General features: G+C 40.4%; 1 protein-coding gene and 1 long non-coding RNA gene across 2 annotated transcripts in view; one reads left to right on the top strand and one right to left on the bottom strand.

Moving 5' to 3' along the window:
- Positions 1 to 2,195, top strand: part of ZNF683 (zinc finger protein 683) — a 15,716-nt gene extending 13,521 nt beyond the window's left edge. Inside the window, exons 6-7 of the mRNA XM_026676048.2 lie at positions 888 to 1,016; positions 1,498 to 2,195. Of these exons, the coding sequence (XP_026531833.1) occupies positions 888 to 1,016; positions 1,498 to 1,647 (279 nt within the window). The 3' untranslated portion in view covers positions 1,648 to 2,195. The remainder of the gene's footprint in view (positions 1 to 887; positions 1,017 to 1,497) is intronic.
- Positions 1 to 15,350, bottom strand: part of LOC148129888 (uncharacterized) — a 17,134-nt gene extending 1,784 nt beyond the window's left edge. Inside the window, exons 1-4 of the long non-coding RNA XR_015750445.1 lie at positions 15,171 to 15,350; positions 14,618 to 14,720; positions 9,842 to 9,932; positions 9,577 to 9,665 (exon numbers count right to left, since the gene is read on the bottom strand). This is a non-coding gene — a long non-coding RNA (uncharacterized LOC148129888). The remainder of the gene's footprint in view (positions 1 to 9,576; positions 9,666 to 9,841; positions 9,933 to 14,617; positions 14,721 to 15,170) is intronic.
- Positions 15,351 to 15,469: the final 119 nt, after the last annotated feature.

A 15,469-nucleotide genomic window follows, 5' to 3' on the forward strand; every position in this document is an offset into this window, starting at 1 on the left:
TGAATAGTTTTATAATTTTAGAACTGTAAGCTGCCCAGTCACCTAATTGAGTTGGGCAGCTATAGAAATTGAATGAATGAATGAATGAATGAGAGAGACAGAGAGAGAGAAAAAGAAAGAAAGAAAAAGAAAGAAAGAAAGAAAGAAAGAAAGAAAGAAAGGAAGGAAGGAAGGAAGGAAGGAAGGAAGGAAGGAAGAAAGAAAGAAAGAAAGAAAGAAAGAAAGAAAGAAAGAAAGAAAGAAAGAAAGAAAGAAAGAAAGAAAGAAAGAAAGAAAGAAAGAAAGATGCTTTTGGATCATGATATACTAGAATATAACTATCCACAGCCACCATAGCCATTGTAAATCATAGGACTTGAAATCAGACATACACATTGGGAAAGTCTGTTCTATTTAGTTCCTGCTGATTAGTGGGTGAAGTTAATCTTAACTATAGGAGAAGATTTACATTCAATCTAAACCAGATTGGATCTGATTAATAAAATGGCAGATCAACAGGAAAAAGTGGGCTTCTGGCTAGCCAAGGTTTTTTAAACAGTGCTCCATGTAATCCTGGGTAAGGGCAAAAAGAAAAACTTGAATGCAGCTTATTTTCAGGCCTCCTGATTAAAAGAATATTGCCTTTTGATCAGGTCTGGAATAAAAAAAAACAGGTTCTGTAGCCTGAAAAAAATTGCAAACTGGGCTACAGTATGAAATTGGAAAAAAAAACTCACAAGAAAGAAGTGGAAAACCAATTGTTTTTACCAGACCAATTTTATGATGAGCATATCCTTCATTCTGGGATTTTCCCATTCATATAAACATTCATAGAAGCAGTCAAGATTTGGCAGCCTTATTACCATCCCTTTGCAAGTAATCCCTTTTTATTATCCTATCCCTTACAGGTTCATCTGAGAGTACATAGTGGTGAGAAACCTTTTCAGTGTCAGATCTGTAAAAAACGTTTCACCCAGTTGGCTCACCTGCAGAAACATCATCTGGTGCATTCAGGCAAGAAATCACATGAATGCCTGGTAGGTGTTCCTTTCCTCATCAAATTGCCAGCCAATCAGAGCAGAGAAATCCTAACTGGCTCTTCTCATGGGTTGTTTGATGGCTCTTAGGCCATTCCTACTGGGCAGATTCCTGCCAGCAAGATTTTATTCAGGGTGTCTGAACCCAGAGCCACCTTTCTGGATCTCATCAAACAAGGAATTCTTACCAGAAGCCAACCATTTTCACCAACATGGTGATCTTTTTAAGAAACAAGCAAGAAATAAACCTAAGAGTTATTATGAGCCAAGACATGTCTTTTAAAACAGTGTTTCTCAACGTTGGCAACTAAGACCTGTGAACTTCAACTCCCAGAATTCTTCAGCCAGTTGAAGTCTACACATCTTAAAGCTGTCAAGATTGGGAAACACTGTTGTAGAATGTAAGTATAGTTTCTATGACCCATGGTATTTTACAATGTGCCAACATTGCTAACCAAAATGGATCTTGCCTCCCTGCCAGGTCTGCTACAAACTTTTCAAGAGTATCAGCAAACTCAAAACCCATCTCCAGCAGCACTTGGGGGAGAAGCCCTATGGGTATTGGCTTTGTCCTTTCACCAAGCTTCTTGATGAACACCCAAATCTGCATCAATGCCCTGCCTGTATCTGAGGCTACATCCATCCGTTGAGTTAGGAAATCTACTTCCAGTACTTGCCCAAAGGCTCCATCAACTGGCTGCTCTCCTTAACTGACTTCGATTTCAACGTTGATCAACTGGAAGAAGGAAACTGTGTTTGGTTAGAACTTCTCAGGTTGTAGAAACTATCTTTCTGGAGGAAACAGTACACTTTTACCAAGATGACTCTCTCTGCTTGCTTAGCTTCCATAGAAAATTGGCACTCCTGTCGATAAATAGTTGCACTTTTGTAAGAGAAAACCCTTACCAATGCATTCAAACATTGGTAGAGCTGTTGCTGTTTAATCTTCAGTAACTTGACACTTGAGGTTAGAGGGAGATGCCTGCTTATGTCTTACCATTTTCTGAGATAGGCAGGTGGTTATAAAAGAATGGGACTTCTTTCTATGTCAACTTCTCTGTGTCACTAGCATTGTTTCTTTCTAGTGGTGGATTAAAGCATGTTTAATTTGCTCAGAATTGGCAAATGTTTGGTGAAGTTTTAAGCTTGCATTTTTAACATGAATGATCAACTCTTCTATATCCTGCTTTAAATTCGTTCAGTTTCATATGGCATTATTTGCACAGAAATGTTAGTTGTCTCAAAAGTGAACAGACACCCAGCTTCAAACAAACAGAAATTCCATTACATTATGAGGAATGGGAGAAAAAAGGACCAGCATTAAAGTTTATTGAATATAAAAGTGTCAGGGTTAACACTTTTATATCCGATAAGATTTCCTTTCCTCTTTAGTATTTTCTTTCCCATAAGTCCCTGCAGTTTTTTTGGCAAGATTTCAGAAATGATTCACCCTTGCCTCCTTCTTCCTAGAGCCAAGGAAGAACGTGACTGACCTAACGATACCCAGCTGGCTTTGTGCCTAAAACAAGACTCACTCTCCCAGTTTCTAATCTCATGCCTTAATCATTATCTCATACTGACTCTCTTTACTGTTTATCTGTTAATATATGTATCTATCCCCCAAAATCTACGGAGCATTTGAACTGCAAAGCAAATTAAGTGGCAAACCTCCCATTCATGTTTGCAATGCCTTCAGCATTAACCACATATCCTGTGCCCTATATCTTACGTGAAGGCCAGCAAAACAACCAAAACCACATCAAGCCCTGGGTATTTTCCCTCTGAAATAGCCAATGAACTGCCATTTCTGGTTTCATCTCCTGCTTTTTCTTATAGTCTTATTTTTTTAAAATCATTCATTATGCTATGTGTTTCTAAAATACAATTTAAAAGACTATATGACTTACTCTATAAACTTTTTATCAAAAGAAGATAATATTTGCAACTCAGAGTTGACATGAGGGATCCTTCGTGCTCTCCGAGCTTGGTGGTTTTCTTGCAGACATTTCATTACCCAAGTAATATCATCAGTGCTAGAAGAAAGTGGGGGGTTGCTCTTATTTTATAAGTTAGACTTAGTGGCTTGCCCTGTCAGTGTTTGTGGGAGTGTTCTTAGCACTTCTTTCATTTCCTTTTGGGCTGTTGTTTACTCTTAGGTTGTTTGTCTGCATTGTAGTTCCTTGACTGGGGTATTGTTTTTATTTCTTTTTACCTTGTAGGGTACAGTACAGTAGGCCCCAATGCCTGCACTTCCTAGCTCTTTTCAAAATGCAGATGTAATCAACGTAACTATATTAGACCAATAGTAAGGGAGTTAATTCCCTCACCATCCTGCTACATCACATTCATTGGTTTTTACTGCTGTTACAAAAATCACTTTTACAGAACCAAGATACTATTAGCCTTTAAGACTAGGTTGCACAAAAATTGGTTGTGGAAAATCACATATAATTTGGTGAGGGGGCACTGAACAATGCAATGGGCAAAAGTAGTGCAAAATAAATAAAATTACAACATATGCAAAAATTAGGGTTTCCTATTTTTTTCCTACATCTTACCAGAATTGGATGTTATATGTTTTTAGGTGTTTTCTGTATTCTGCACAGTAGTGGATTTTTAAGCTGTGCAGATGCAGATAGATAAACTCAACAGGACGTCCATAACAAAGTACATTTATTGGTTCATCAGGTATCCTCATAACTCACATATGTGACGAAGTTCTTCTTTAATGACCAATCCTTTGCATATCTGCCTTGTAGTAAAAGATGGTTATCTCCTAACCCATCTTGTAGCGATAGAAAGCAGCTGCCATGAGTTAGGGAGTTCAGGCAAAAGTGAGGAAAACTCCCCCAACCCATGGAGGGTTAAATTAGTGACCAATCCGGATTACAGATGTGGCCACGTGACATGAACTACATTTCCCAGGATACCTTTAACTACATTTATCATGATGCCTTCCCTTAAGGGGACAGCTCATAATTCCTAAGTAACTATCCAATTCCCATGGACTGGCTGGGACAGCATAAGGTGGCTTAAAAATATTCCCAGCTAAAGCTTTATGTGAAATATATAAATGACCTACCAGAGTCCTGATTTTTGTCATTTCTGTCTCCCTTTCCCTAGCACACAATAAAGCTGTTATTTTCATCAGCCAGAGCATTCTTTGTGTGTATACTGTACATATCCATGTGTCCATATTTATGAGAAAGGCTCTGGTAAAAGCTCATGACTGGCTCAAAGTCACCCTATGGTGGGGACAGGCGGACCTGAAGCTGGAGTCACTCTGCTTCCAGACAGCATTTTATCCACCTCACCAAACTAATGTAATAGATTTCCTGAAGTATTTGTGTGCTGTATTCGTGAGCCGAGGCAACAGAGCATCAAAGCCGCCCTAAAAGAAATGGCTTGAAAAACAGGCCTTGTTCACAAGATGCTATTCAGGTTCCTCTACGGGATTGATTGGAAATCTGTGGGAAGAACTGGTTTTTCTAATGCCCCACCTCCTTTCAATGATTGCAAAAGCCTTTCATTATACACCTTCTTTGTATATTTTACTGTCCTAGGTTCAAATTGCATTTGAAAATGCACCCACCTTTTTGTTTTCTCCATTATCTTTTCCTCCTTCTTAATAATTTCATAATTGAAAAAGTATCCATACACGCAACCCATCAGGCAGCATGGTAAAGGCACTTACAGTCTGGCTTTTAAAGTCTAAATGCTTACAAATATAACAAATTAGAAAATGTATAGAAAAAGGGGGAGTCACAAATCAATAATTTTTTTCCTTTTTTTCTTTTCCTCCTCTCCTTTTTAGATATTTTAACTTTTATTAAATTTGCTTCAGTGATCTTTTATTTCCTCTTATCAACATATCAACATATACACATACATGAACACTATAACAATGTAATAGACGGGAACTTCCGGTTTGTCGGCTTCGCTAGCGGCAGGGATTCGCAATACCGCGCGATCCCCGCTGCGCTAGCCGTTCTTGGTGCTCCGATCCGGACGGGTTTGGAGCTAAGGCTACCCTGCAGGGGTGGCTGAAGATAGGGGGGATCCGGAGAGGGGTTTGGGGGTGTTGCAGACCCCCTCCCCGGCCGGCAGAACCCCCTTCTCTCAAGACGGTGCAGTGGCGGTCCGTAATGGCCGCCACAAAGAAGCCGGCAGCTGGGCAAGAATGCGCAGGAGGAAGAGGAGAAAGCTTTTGAAAGGGAAAGTTTTTCTTGGTTGACCCAGGACTCTAAGACACATTTAATATAATTCCTGGAAATTATGGCTTTTTGAATGATGCTTTCCAGTAGAGAAAATAAGCGGCAATCTTGAGGTGCTGAAAGGAAAGTTTACTCTCCTTCCCTATGGAATCAATAAGTGGATACTGAGAAACCTGTCTTTTTCAGGTAAAAACTGGCTTTCTGTGATAAGTGGGAAGGGAGAGGACAAAAATATATTTATATGTTAAGATCTTGTTGGAGGAGATGCCTTAAGGATTTGAAGATTGAAATGTACTGTAATAAGGCTTTAAGATACAGATTTGGATTTTCTTGTTTTGATTGATAGTACCCCAGGAAGAGAAAGTGAGAACTTTGTCTTGTCTTGGATTGATTGATGACGTTGGGACTTTGGGATTGTTCTATTTTTTGAAATATTTTGGTTGTTGCAAGAAGAAAGAGGGGGGAAAAAAAGGAAAAGAAAAGATTTATAATGTCTTTTTCTGTGGAGGAACTGAGAAAAGAATATGAGCAAACAAAAAAAGATGGCAAAGATGGTGTAAAAGAAGCCTTCCTTTTTTTAGAAATGGCGCTTGCTATCTATCAACAAACACTACAACAGATGGAGGCAGCAGCAGAAGAAGAAGAAGAAGAAGAAGCCATCTTTAATGAATTTCAAAGTTTAATCAAGAAAGAAGGAAGAAAGAAAGGGATGAAAATGAAGGACTTAAGATTTAAAAAAACACTCAAGAAAGAGAAAAATAAGATGCAAAATCAATATAATGATAGTAAACAAAAGAAAAAAGGAACACAACAGAGAAGGGAAGCTAGCAAGGCAGAGGCTAGGAGAAGGGGGGGTAGAAAGGTTTGGTGGGAGAAGAAAGAAAGGGAAAAGGTGGAGAAAAGCCACAAAGTTTTGAAACTAGATGGGAAAAGAGGAATCTTTTTTAGGGACAAAGGGTAAAGTATAATTTCTTTAAAAAAGATTCTGCAAGGTACATAAGATGGTATTGTAGCATTTGTATTAGAAATAGAAAATTAGAATGGTTTAAGAGTTAATAAGAGATTAAAATGTTGAAATGTTTAGTAATGATTGATTTTAAAATTTAATAAAATATTAAAGGGAATGTTTAGAATATTGAGTTTTAATTAAAGAGTTTAATATGATTATGGTATTGATATTATTATAAAATTATTATTGTAGCATTTGTTTTTGGAAAAGGCAATGGGAATGTTATAAGATTTAATATTTAGATTCATTATTTAACTATGTTTAATCATTTTGGATTTATTATTTTTCTTTTAAAAAAAAAAACATTAGTAGATAGAATGTACCAAGCAGAATCAGATTGGGTATTAGGTGTTATTTTAAATGTTAATTTAATTAATTTAGGAGGAAGATAGAAAGGCATCATACTCTGATTAGTGATTTCAGGAGAAATTCTTTTTTTTATTATAGGGAATGAGACAAATGGATAATAAAGAATGGACAAAAGATACAAATATAATGACTTAAATTAAGAGGGATTAAATAAGATAGAATTAAGAAGAGTGAAATGTGTGGAGAAGCTAATATAGAAGACATAGAATGGTAAATAAAATAGGTAATGACATGCAAGATGAGCATGAATATAATTGAAGTCCATGCAGAGAGAGGTATCTGGGGCCAAGTTACTTTCCTAAAAGATTTTTTATATGTTTGTGTGTTGTGTGTTTATGTTTCTGGGAAAATTAATAAAACCTTGCAGAAATACAGAATGAGAATAATGGTAATCAAGTCAGAAAGAAATAGATGAAATAATAATAGTGAAATTGAATAAGAGTAAAGAGAAGTAAAGAGAAACTGGATAAGAGGTATTTGTATGCTCATATGGAAATGGTCTAAAATAGAACTATATTGTATAAAATAAGGTTTTAGTTGACTTGTAAAATTCATAATGGAAAAAGGTTCAAGTATGTAATTGTTAATGATGATTTGTTTGTCTTTAAAATTAATAAAATTTGTTTTAAAAAAACAAAAAAAAACAATGTAATAGACATCTTAATATTCAATAATTAGTTCAAGACTTAAACTATTATATAACCAATAATTTGATAGGAATTGCAGTGGTTCTTTTTATGTTATACTCAACTTTGGATGAAAAGTTAAATAATCTTATGCTTATAATACTGATATCCCAAATTGCAATTAATACTGATAGGATTTTTTTGCTTTTCTCTTTTTATTTTTAATACCTTCAGCTAAAAATCATGGAATGGCAATAATTTTAATCATATAAATTACATTGAAATCTGCATTGAAATCATACACTGTATCAACATTTATAACATTAACATAAAAGGGGGGGGGAGAAAAGAAAAATCACAATAACAATTTTTGGAGATGCACAGCAATCCCTGTTTTTTTCCCCATTAATATATGAGTCCTGAAACCTCAGACTACCCACTTCCATACTATGCCTTCTACTTCTGACACTAAATGGGTTGATACAATTAAGTCACAGTTTCCAAGATTATATGTTATGGAAAAAAACACAATTGTTAGTCATAATTCAGGAATCCACAAAGATTGGGTGCACACATCATTGAACTAAAAATAAAATAAGACACATTATAACCTAGCACACAGTATGAATTCAGCCTCTGAGAGGGACTTCTTCAAGGAAAAACAACCACCTGTGTTTTTCTTATGTTCAGTGAAGGACAATACAATCTTATTCTCTATGCCACATAGAGAATGTTGACTGCAGAATTCTGAAAGTTGAAGTCCATCACATCTTAAAGTTGCCAAATTTGGAGGAATTCTTTTCTATACTTTCTCGCTCATTCTCTATACATCACACCAATCATTTCAAATGTGGCAAGCTAACCACAGCATGAAGGCCTGGTGTTTTCTAACACAAAGTGATCAGTCATCTGTGAATTTTTGGATGTGTTTCAGAACTACTACAGGACTTTAGATATAGTTTGGCTCAATTTTTTTCATCCCCAAGCTTGAACAAATTGGCTTATTTCAGTTAGGAAAGTTGACTAGCTAACACATATTTTTCTGTTTTCTATTCAGGAATTATAGACTACCAAATTAATAGCTCTCTTCATTAGCCCTTCCACTCATTCCTATCATGACAAGAATGCAATGAGACAATGTTCTTAATATTTGGGCTTCTTCTGCTAACCTGTTTAATAACACTATTAAGTGGACAGTTAGTTTGATAATTCCCTGGGAACTAGTGTGACACTGGATTGGAAATTCTGCAACCTGTGCTTACATATAAGTATATAACTCTAATAAATGTTGTAAGATTAACAGCATGCAAGGATGCTCCTAGAAACACATTGAAGCTAAGTCAGCATTTTGAAAATATAGGCGCTATCTCACAGAAGTGATCTTGGAATGGAGAATCTATGTGCTATCTGGAGAGCACGTGTGAATGTTGTGGTTATCAGCATCTTGGATAAAGACTAAGTAGGTTTAATTTCAGATCCATGAGAACTCGAGGCACTGAATGACATCCACCCAGATTTCCAGTTGGGATCACAAAAAGGGCAAGATGCCTCCACTCCTGTTTTATGTGTGAAAAATATATCTCGTTTGGTGCTTACTTCAAGTTAGTAGATACGTTCTAACTTGATGCATTACCATAAGAAAAGGTCTTCTTACAGATGCTTTTCCAGCTTTTTATTTATTTGTTTGTTTATAAAATTTATAGGCCACCCATCTTACCTCAAGGTAACTCTGGGTGGTTTACAATCATAAAAAATAAAACTATATAAATTAAAAACATAAATACAAATTACAAAATATTATGACCCAATTAAAAGATGTGGAAGGTGGGAATAGAATGGGGGAGAAGGGATGTTGTTAATCAACCGACCGACTTCACTGTGATACTCCCACTAATGCAGTAATCATGTTGCTAATTTTGCTTTTCTCAAAGGTGTTTTTTAAATTATTTTTAAAAGCAACTGGACTGATTTTTTTTAAGGAAGAAGACATTTCACTTCCTATCAAGGAAGCTTCATCAGTTGTAATGGATGGTGGGAGATGGATAGTGGGGGAGACGGTACTGACAGTTAAGAGTAGATGATGGTGGGAGAGATGGAAGGATAGGTTCTGACAGGATGGGGGGGTGATATGAAAGGATTGTTTCTTTGCAAAAGTTTCTACTTCTGCTTTGTTACAATGTAAACTTAGAAACATTTAAATTCTCAATTGTAGCCCAGACTTTTATTGTTTTGATCTCTTTGTATGTCTTTATTAATTTTATTGTGATTTTGTTTTATTGCATTTAAAGCTATATTACATTGTTATGACATACAGCTACAGCAACTAAAACTTATTTACTTACAAGAAAACATCCATGGAATATGGCATCCTAATCTCATTGTCATGATGCTTTCTTCAAGGATTACTCTCACTCTACATTTACCATAATATCTAAGGGAGGAAAAGGAAAATATATTTAATACATAGAAATTCCCACATCTGGGGGTTTGATTAATTTTGAGAACATTTTGCATGTGCTATCACTTTATGGTTGCCATGACAAGGGCACGCATGTTCCCAAAAATAGTTGACACAAGCACCCATTTACTGGATGACAGAACACTCACCTTACCAAGATATGGTTTTGATTTCTGGGCAAGTAATAATATTTCCAAACAAAAGCCTGCAGAATTCACCAGTTTTGTTTTCTGAGAATGCCTATGGGGTCATCAGAAGAAACAAGAAATGACACTAGGAAAAGATACTTCACTTTGTAGCATTCCAGTATCTCATTTAATGTCTCTTTTCATTTGAAAAAAAAAAAATCTAAATCACAAAATCAATTGGAACAAGAAGTCAGACAAACTTCTAGTGAAGTACCCAAGGTCAATATGGTGGGGATTTTTTCAGCTGGATTGCTTTCCCTTTTGAATTTTGGGATGCTTCGCTGAAGGATTTTTGAAGCCTGGTTTTCCATGTTGTGTTCTTCCAAGTCTCTGCATTCCTGCCCTAGAAATATCTAGGTAGTATTGAAATCCTAGTATGCCCGACCAAGACCATCCAGTGGTATACAGATACAGTTAATACTGCCACTAAGAGATATCATTCACACATAAGGTTAAGAAAAACCAAGGTAGCTAAATACAGTCCCTTCATTGAAATGATGAGAAGTTTTGGAGACTACTGTTTTTTGGAGTGAATATTTCATTCACCAGATGCATGCTGCCCAGATTGGGAAAAGGAGACCTATACAGACTACCTGTAGTGATCCTTTCTTTGTAACTGGGTACTGAAAAAACTAAAAATGAAGGAACTATTTTGAAAAGCATGAGAACGGGTTATCTCTTATGAACTGTCAGGGAAACCCACACTGAAAGGATATCAACTTCTCTGCAACACTTAAGCCTACACAAATTGTTATTGTGCTATATCTATATGGTGATTGCAATAGACATGTTGAAAATTCTTCTGACTCATCCACTTTCCATATTCTATTTTTTGTCTCTTCCTTTGATCTTTACCAATGGATTTGCCTTGAACATTCTTTTGAACTTGTCCACCAAGAAAAAATAGTTGTGTTCAGTCTCTCCATTGTGGAATTCTTCCATTGATCAACTTGTCTCATTCAACTTGCACTAGCATAATTCCTCCATGTTCAGCCTTACTCCAATCTTTAGTCTGTAATATAGTATCCTCTTTAAACAACTATCTCCTCTTTATTCTTCTGTTGATACTGTTGGATTTGTAAACTCTATGATAGTCAACCCTTGCAGATAACAGATAATCAGAGTTGGAAGGGACCTTGTAAGTCATCTAGTCCAACCCCTCCACCCAAGTGGGAGACTCTACCATTTCTGACAAATGGCAGTCCAATCTCTTCTTGAAAGTCTCAAGTGATAACATCTATGTCATTCTTTCAATATACTATCTGCCTCATGTTCCCAGTTTTAGCTCTGTTTCTGCTTTCTGTCTTGATCCATGTTAGAATAGAATAACAGTTGGAAGGAACTTTGGAGGTCTTCTAGTTCAACCCCCTGCTTAGGCAGGAAACCCTACACCAGTGATCCCCAACCTTTTTGATGCCGCAGCCCGGTACCGGCATCAGCTGGGCGCCGCGGCCCGGTACCGGCATCAGCTGGGCACCACCATCTTTTTTTGAAGAAAAAGTGCTTCCGGTGACCTCACCGGAAGCACGTTTTCATCAAAAAGATGGCGGCGCCATGCTTCGGTGAGCTTTTCCGGGTAGAAATGGCTTTCTACCGGAAAAGCTCACCGAAGCTGCCGCTCATCTTTTGATGCGTGCTCGGTGAGCTTTCACCGGAAAAGCTCACCGGAAGCACTTTTCATCAAAAAGATGGCGGCGCCCAGCAAGCCAGCGGCCCGGTAGGAGTTGTTCCATGGACCGGTACCGGTCCGCGGACCGGTGGTTGGGGACCCCTGCCCTACACCACTTCAGACAAATGGTTGTCCAACCTCTTCTTAAAAACTTCCAGTGTTGGAGCATTCACAACTTCTGGAGGCCCTTGTCCCCTGAACTCTCATCTAGCTCCCCAGATGTTTGCTGGTGTCAGCCTCAAGAGATATTCATCCCTAACTATCAAGATATCTTCACCCCTAATTATTGCTTATTTGTTGCTATGCTCTTTACCTCTCTTTCGGCTGTCATGAAATGGTGGGAGGGGGGGAATCTTGGAGGGGAAGAAGGCAGGAGGTGTTTTGCATTCCTTTGCTGGGTTAAGAAAGGGAGGGGGGATTCTTTGTTTTAACTTTCCATTTCTTCACTAGCCTCTGTCCTTTTTTCTGCACAACTGCGAACTTTTATCAAAATATGTCAAGGTCACTGACAGTAGCCTCATCATCACCTAGAGATGACCACATGATCCTATTCAGAAGTTTTAACTAGAAGAATCATTTGATCTCTGGAGGGGGGGAGCAATTCTATCCCTTTGTATATGCATTTTACCCGCCAATATTTCAGTTTCGGAATTGATTCTGTTGCTACCATTCAATTTCCAGTAAAAGAATAATTCTGCTCTACACCATGGAGTCTGAGTATTTCTTTCTTGGGATTTAGAAGGAGCACAGTCTGACATTATTCGAAACTCCAATATCAACCCACCCGGAGAAAACAGCAACTTTTTCTTCCGAGGGGTTTCATCTCATGTCGTCTCCAGCCAGCGATGAAGAGGACCAGGGAGCTGTGGGAGGGCAGCCGATGCTGCTACCAGAGATGCCGGCTGCTGACCTACTGGCCGACCTGACTCTGGAAGAAACCCCTGCTGAGATGCCCAGATGGTCGTTGGGGGTTGGTTGGAGAGATCAGGACGACCCCCCTCCTCCCAGAATCACTGTAAGACGAAGGGGTGCGAAGGAACGACTGTGGCAGGAGGGGGAGGAGATGGAATGCAGGCTGGATCAAGGCGGCAGGTTCCTTATGGAGGTTTCTGAAAAGCCTGGCACGGCTCCAAGGTATGAGGGGGAAGGGAGCGAAGTCAGCCCGGGAAGTCGAGCTACCCCCACCCCCTAGCCCAGCCTACGCCGGCGCAGCCACCGCGGCCGCCTGGGAGCCCCAGCAATAGGTGTGCTTCCTGGAAGACGCCCCCTGCCTCCCTTAGATGTGAAATTTGGAGGAAATCCCAGAGACTTGGGGTTTTTCCTGGTGCAAGTGGGAAGCTATATGGCAGAATTTGAAAGGGAGTTCAATTCTGAAGCAGCCAAAGTGAGATGTGTCACCAGGACCCTGGAAGGGTTGGCAGCAGACTGGGTGGTGACTTTGTTCAATGATAACTCCCCCCAACTGCGAAATCTCGATGTTTTCATGACTGCATTGAGGAGAAGATTTGAGGACCCCCTGGCAGAGAGAAGGGCTAGAATCAAAATGAAAACCTTAACCCAAGGGGGGAGATCGGTTGCAGATTACACCCAGGAGTTCAGGCAGTTGGTCTCCTGTCTCCGAGGCTGGCCCCAAGAGGCCCTGGTGGAAACTTACAAAGATGGCTTAAATGAAGATGTATACCACATGTGCATCTCCCGGAGGGATCCACGTGATTTGCAGTCGTGGTACTTGCTGGCGGAAGAGGTGGATATTGATCTGGCTCGAAGCAGACGCAGAGGAGGCCCCGGCTGGAGAAAACTACTCCCCCCACATCCCCAAGAGACCTCCACTCCCCAAAGAGGAGGGATGGCGGCAAGGGCCAAGACCACAGCCTGTTTCCGTTGCGGGAAGGAGGGCCACCGGATGGCGGAGCGTCGAGTCAAGTTGGTCCCACCAAAGACGCAGGGTCCAGGGAGGAAGCCCGGTAAACCCCCAACCAAGCCCCGCGAGACCGGACTGAAGGCGAGGGAGGTTGTAGAGGTCGCCCTTCCGGCGGGAGAGGAGCTGGGACCTCCAACCCTACTCGACGAGACCGATTCGGAGGATGACGCCTCGGTAAGTCCTACCCAGGGGCCCATGACCATCCCAATAAAGTTAAGGGACCCTACATCGGGGACCGAGGGAGAGATGTTGGCCTTGTTGGACTCGGGGTGCACGAGGTGTGTAATTAACATGAAAGTAGTAAAAAATATGGGCATCGGACTGAGAACTTTAAGAACGCCCATAGCTTTCTGTCAATTGGACGGATCTGTGGCAGGAGGTCACCCAGCGAGCTTTATAACGGAACCCTTAGAGATGACCATGGGAACTCACCGCGAGATCTTATGCTTTATCGTGGCCCCCGGGATGGAACAGCCTTTAATATTGGGATTACCCTGGCTTCGGAAGTGGAACCCCCAGGTGAACTGGAGAGAGGGGTGGATACGCATCCGCACCGATCGGCCACCGGAAGGGGAGGAGCCCCACCCTCGGGAGGGGGAGGAGAAGTCCCATCCGAAGCCCCAAGTTACGGGTGAGGCAGCTTCCGCAGGTGTCGAACGAGTGGATGGGGAGGAGAAAATCCCGAAGGAGTACTGGGACTTAAGAGAAGTGTTTAGCGAAGAGGCCTCTGACGAGCTCCCTCCCCATCGCTCAACCGATTGCAGCATTGAATTTCTACCGGGGGTAACGCTCCCGAAACGAAGCTGTATTCGATGACACCGGGAGCTGGAAGAACTGAGAGCGTTCATCGACAAGAACCTGAAACGCGGTTTCATCACGCCTGCCAGACCTCGAGTGGCAGCCCCTGTAATGTTCCGCGAGAAGAAAGACGGCTCAAAACGTCTGGTCGTGGACTACCGAAATTTAAACGCTGTGTCGGTGGAGAATGTGGCCAGGCCAACTGCACCTTGGAAGGAAATTTCCATGGACTTTATAGTAGATCTACCCAAGAGTGTTGGACACACTGTCATTTGGGTAGTGACTGATTTGACAGCTGGCAAGATATGACACACTCCTTTTTAATTACACTTTCATAATCATTATTTACAAGATATCATTCCAAAAATCTTTGGGCAGGGATGCCTATGATTATCACCCCACTCCCTGGCAACAATTCTGCCAAATGGATTTTGATGCCTTTATCGATAAGTCTTAATAAAAAAGGGGAAATGATGTTAAATTTCATTCATAACAACAAACAACTGCAAGAAACATCATGTTAAACATCTGCTTTCCTTTCTGCATGATAGGACTACCCTTGGTAACATAGTTTATTTAAAAATGCTACCGGTATAAACCCACCTTAATTTTCAACACTGTAGAATTAAGCCCTTAGTGACTACTGGGGAAAAAAATCAAGTGCAGATACTAGCTTAATATTTCCATATAAAAAATAACACAACTGGGGAATGGTATACTGAAGGGTACAATTTATGCAGAGGTACCACTGGGTGTCAGGCTTACAGTCCAGCATTACTCAAACTTGGCCACTTGAACATGTGAGGACTTCAACTCCCAGAATCCCCAACGCTGGGTTAAAACATCGCTATATAAACACTCGCCTGGAAGTCAACTGCCTCAATAAACACGCTAGGAATTACTTCATGGCGGAGTTAAACGCTTAAAAACTCCGCTGCGAATTCCACTGAGCTTCGCAACCTAGTCAGGATTACTTTCGGCGTCCTTAAACATCCTTTAAGCCTTCAAGAACGACAACGACGACAGCGGTGTGTGTGTGGGGGGGAATAGAGGAGGAAGAAGGACAAAATTCAAATGACAACCCCTCCCCTCTCCCCCCGCCGGGAACGGCTGCAACTCAAATCAGCCGTTGGCCCGCGCGCCACCCCAACGGGTCCCCTCACGGCCAACCGGCGCTTCGGAATCAACAGAGTCGACTCCG

Source organism: Notechis scutatus, chromosome 8 (assembly GCF_049901735.1).
Source record: "Notechis scutatus isolate UNSWTSFEM ecotype Mainland chromosome 8, rNotScu1.2, whole genome shotgun sequence".
NCBI lineage: Eukaryota > Metazoa > Chordata > Lepidosauria > Squamata > Elapidae > Notechis > Notechis scutatus.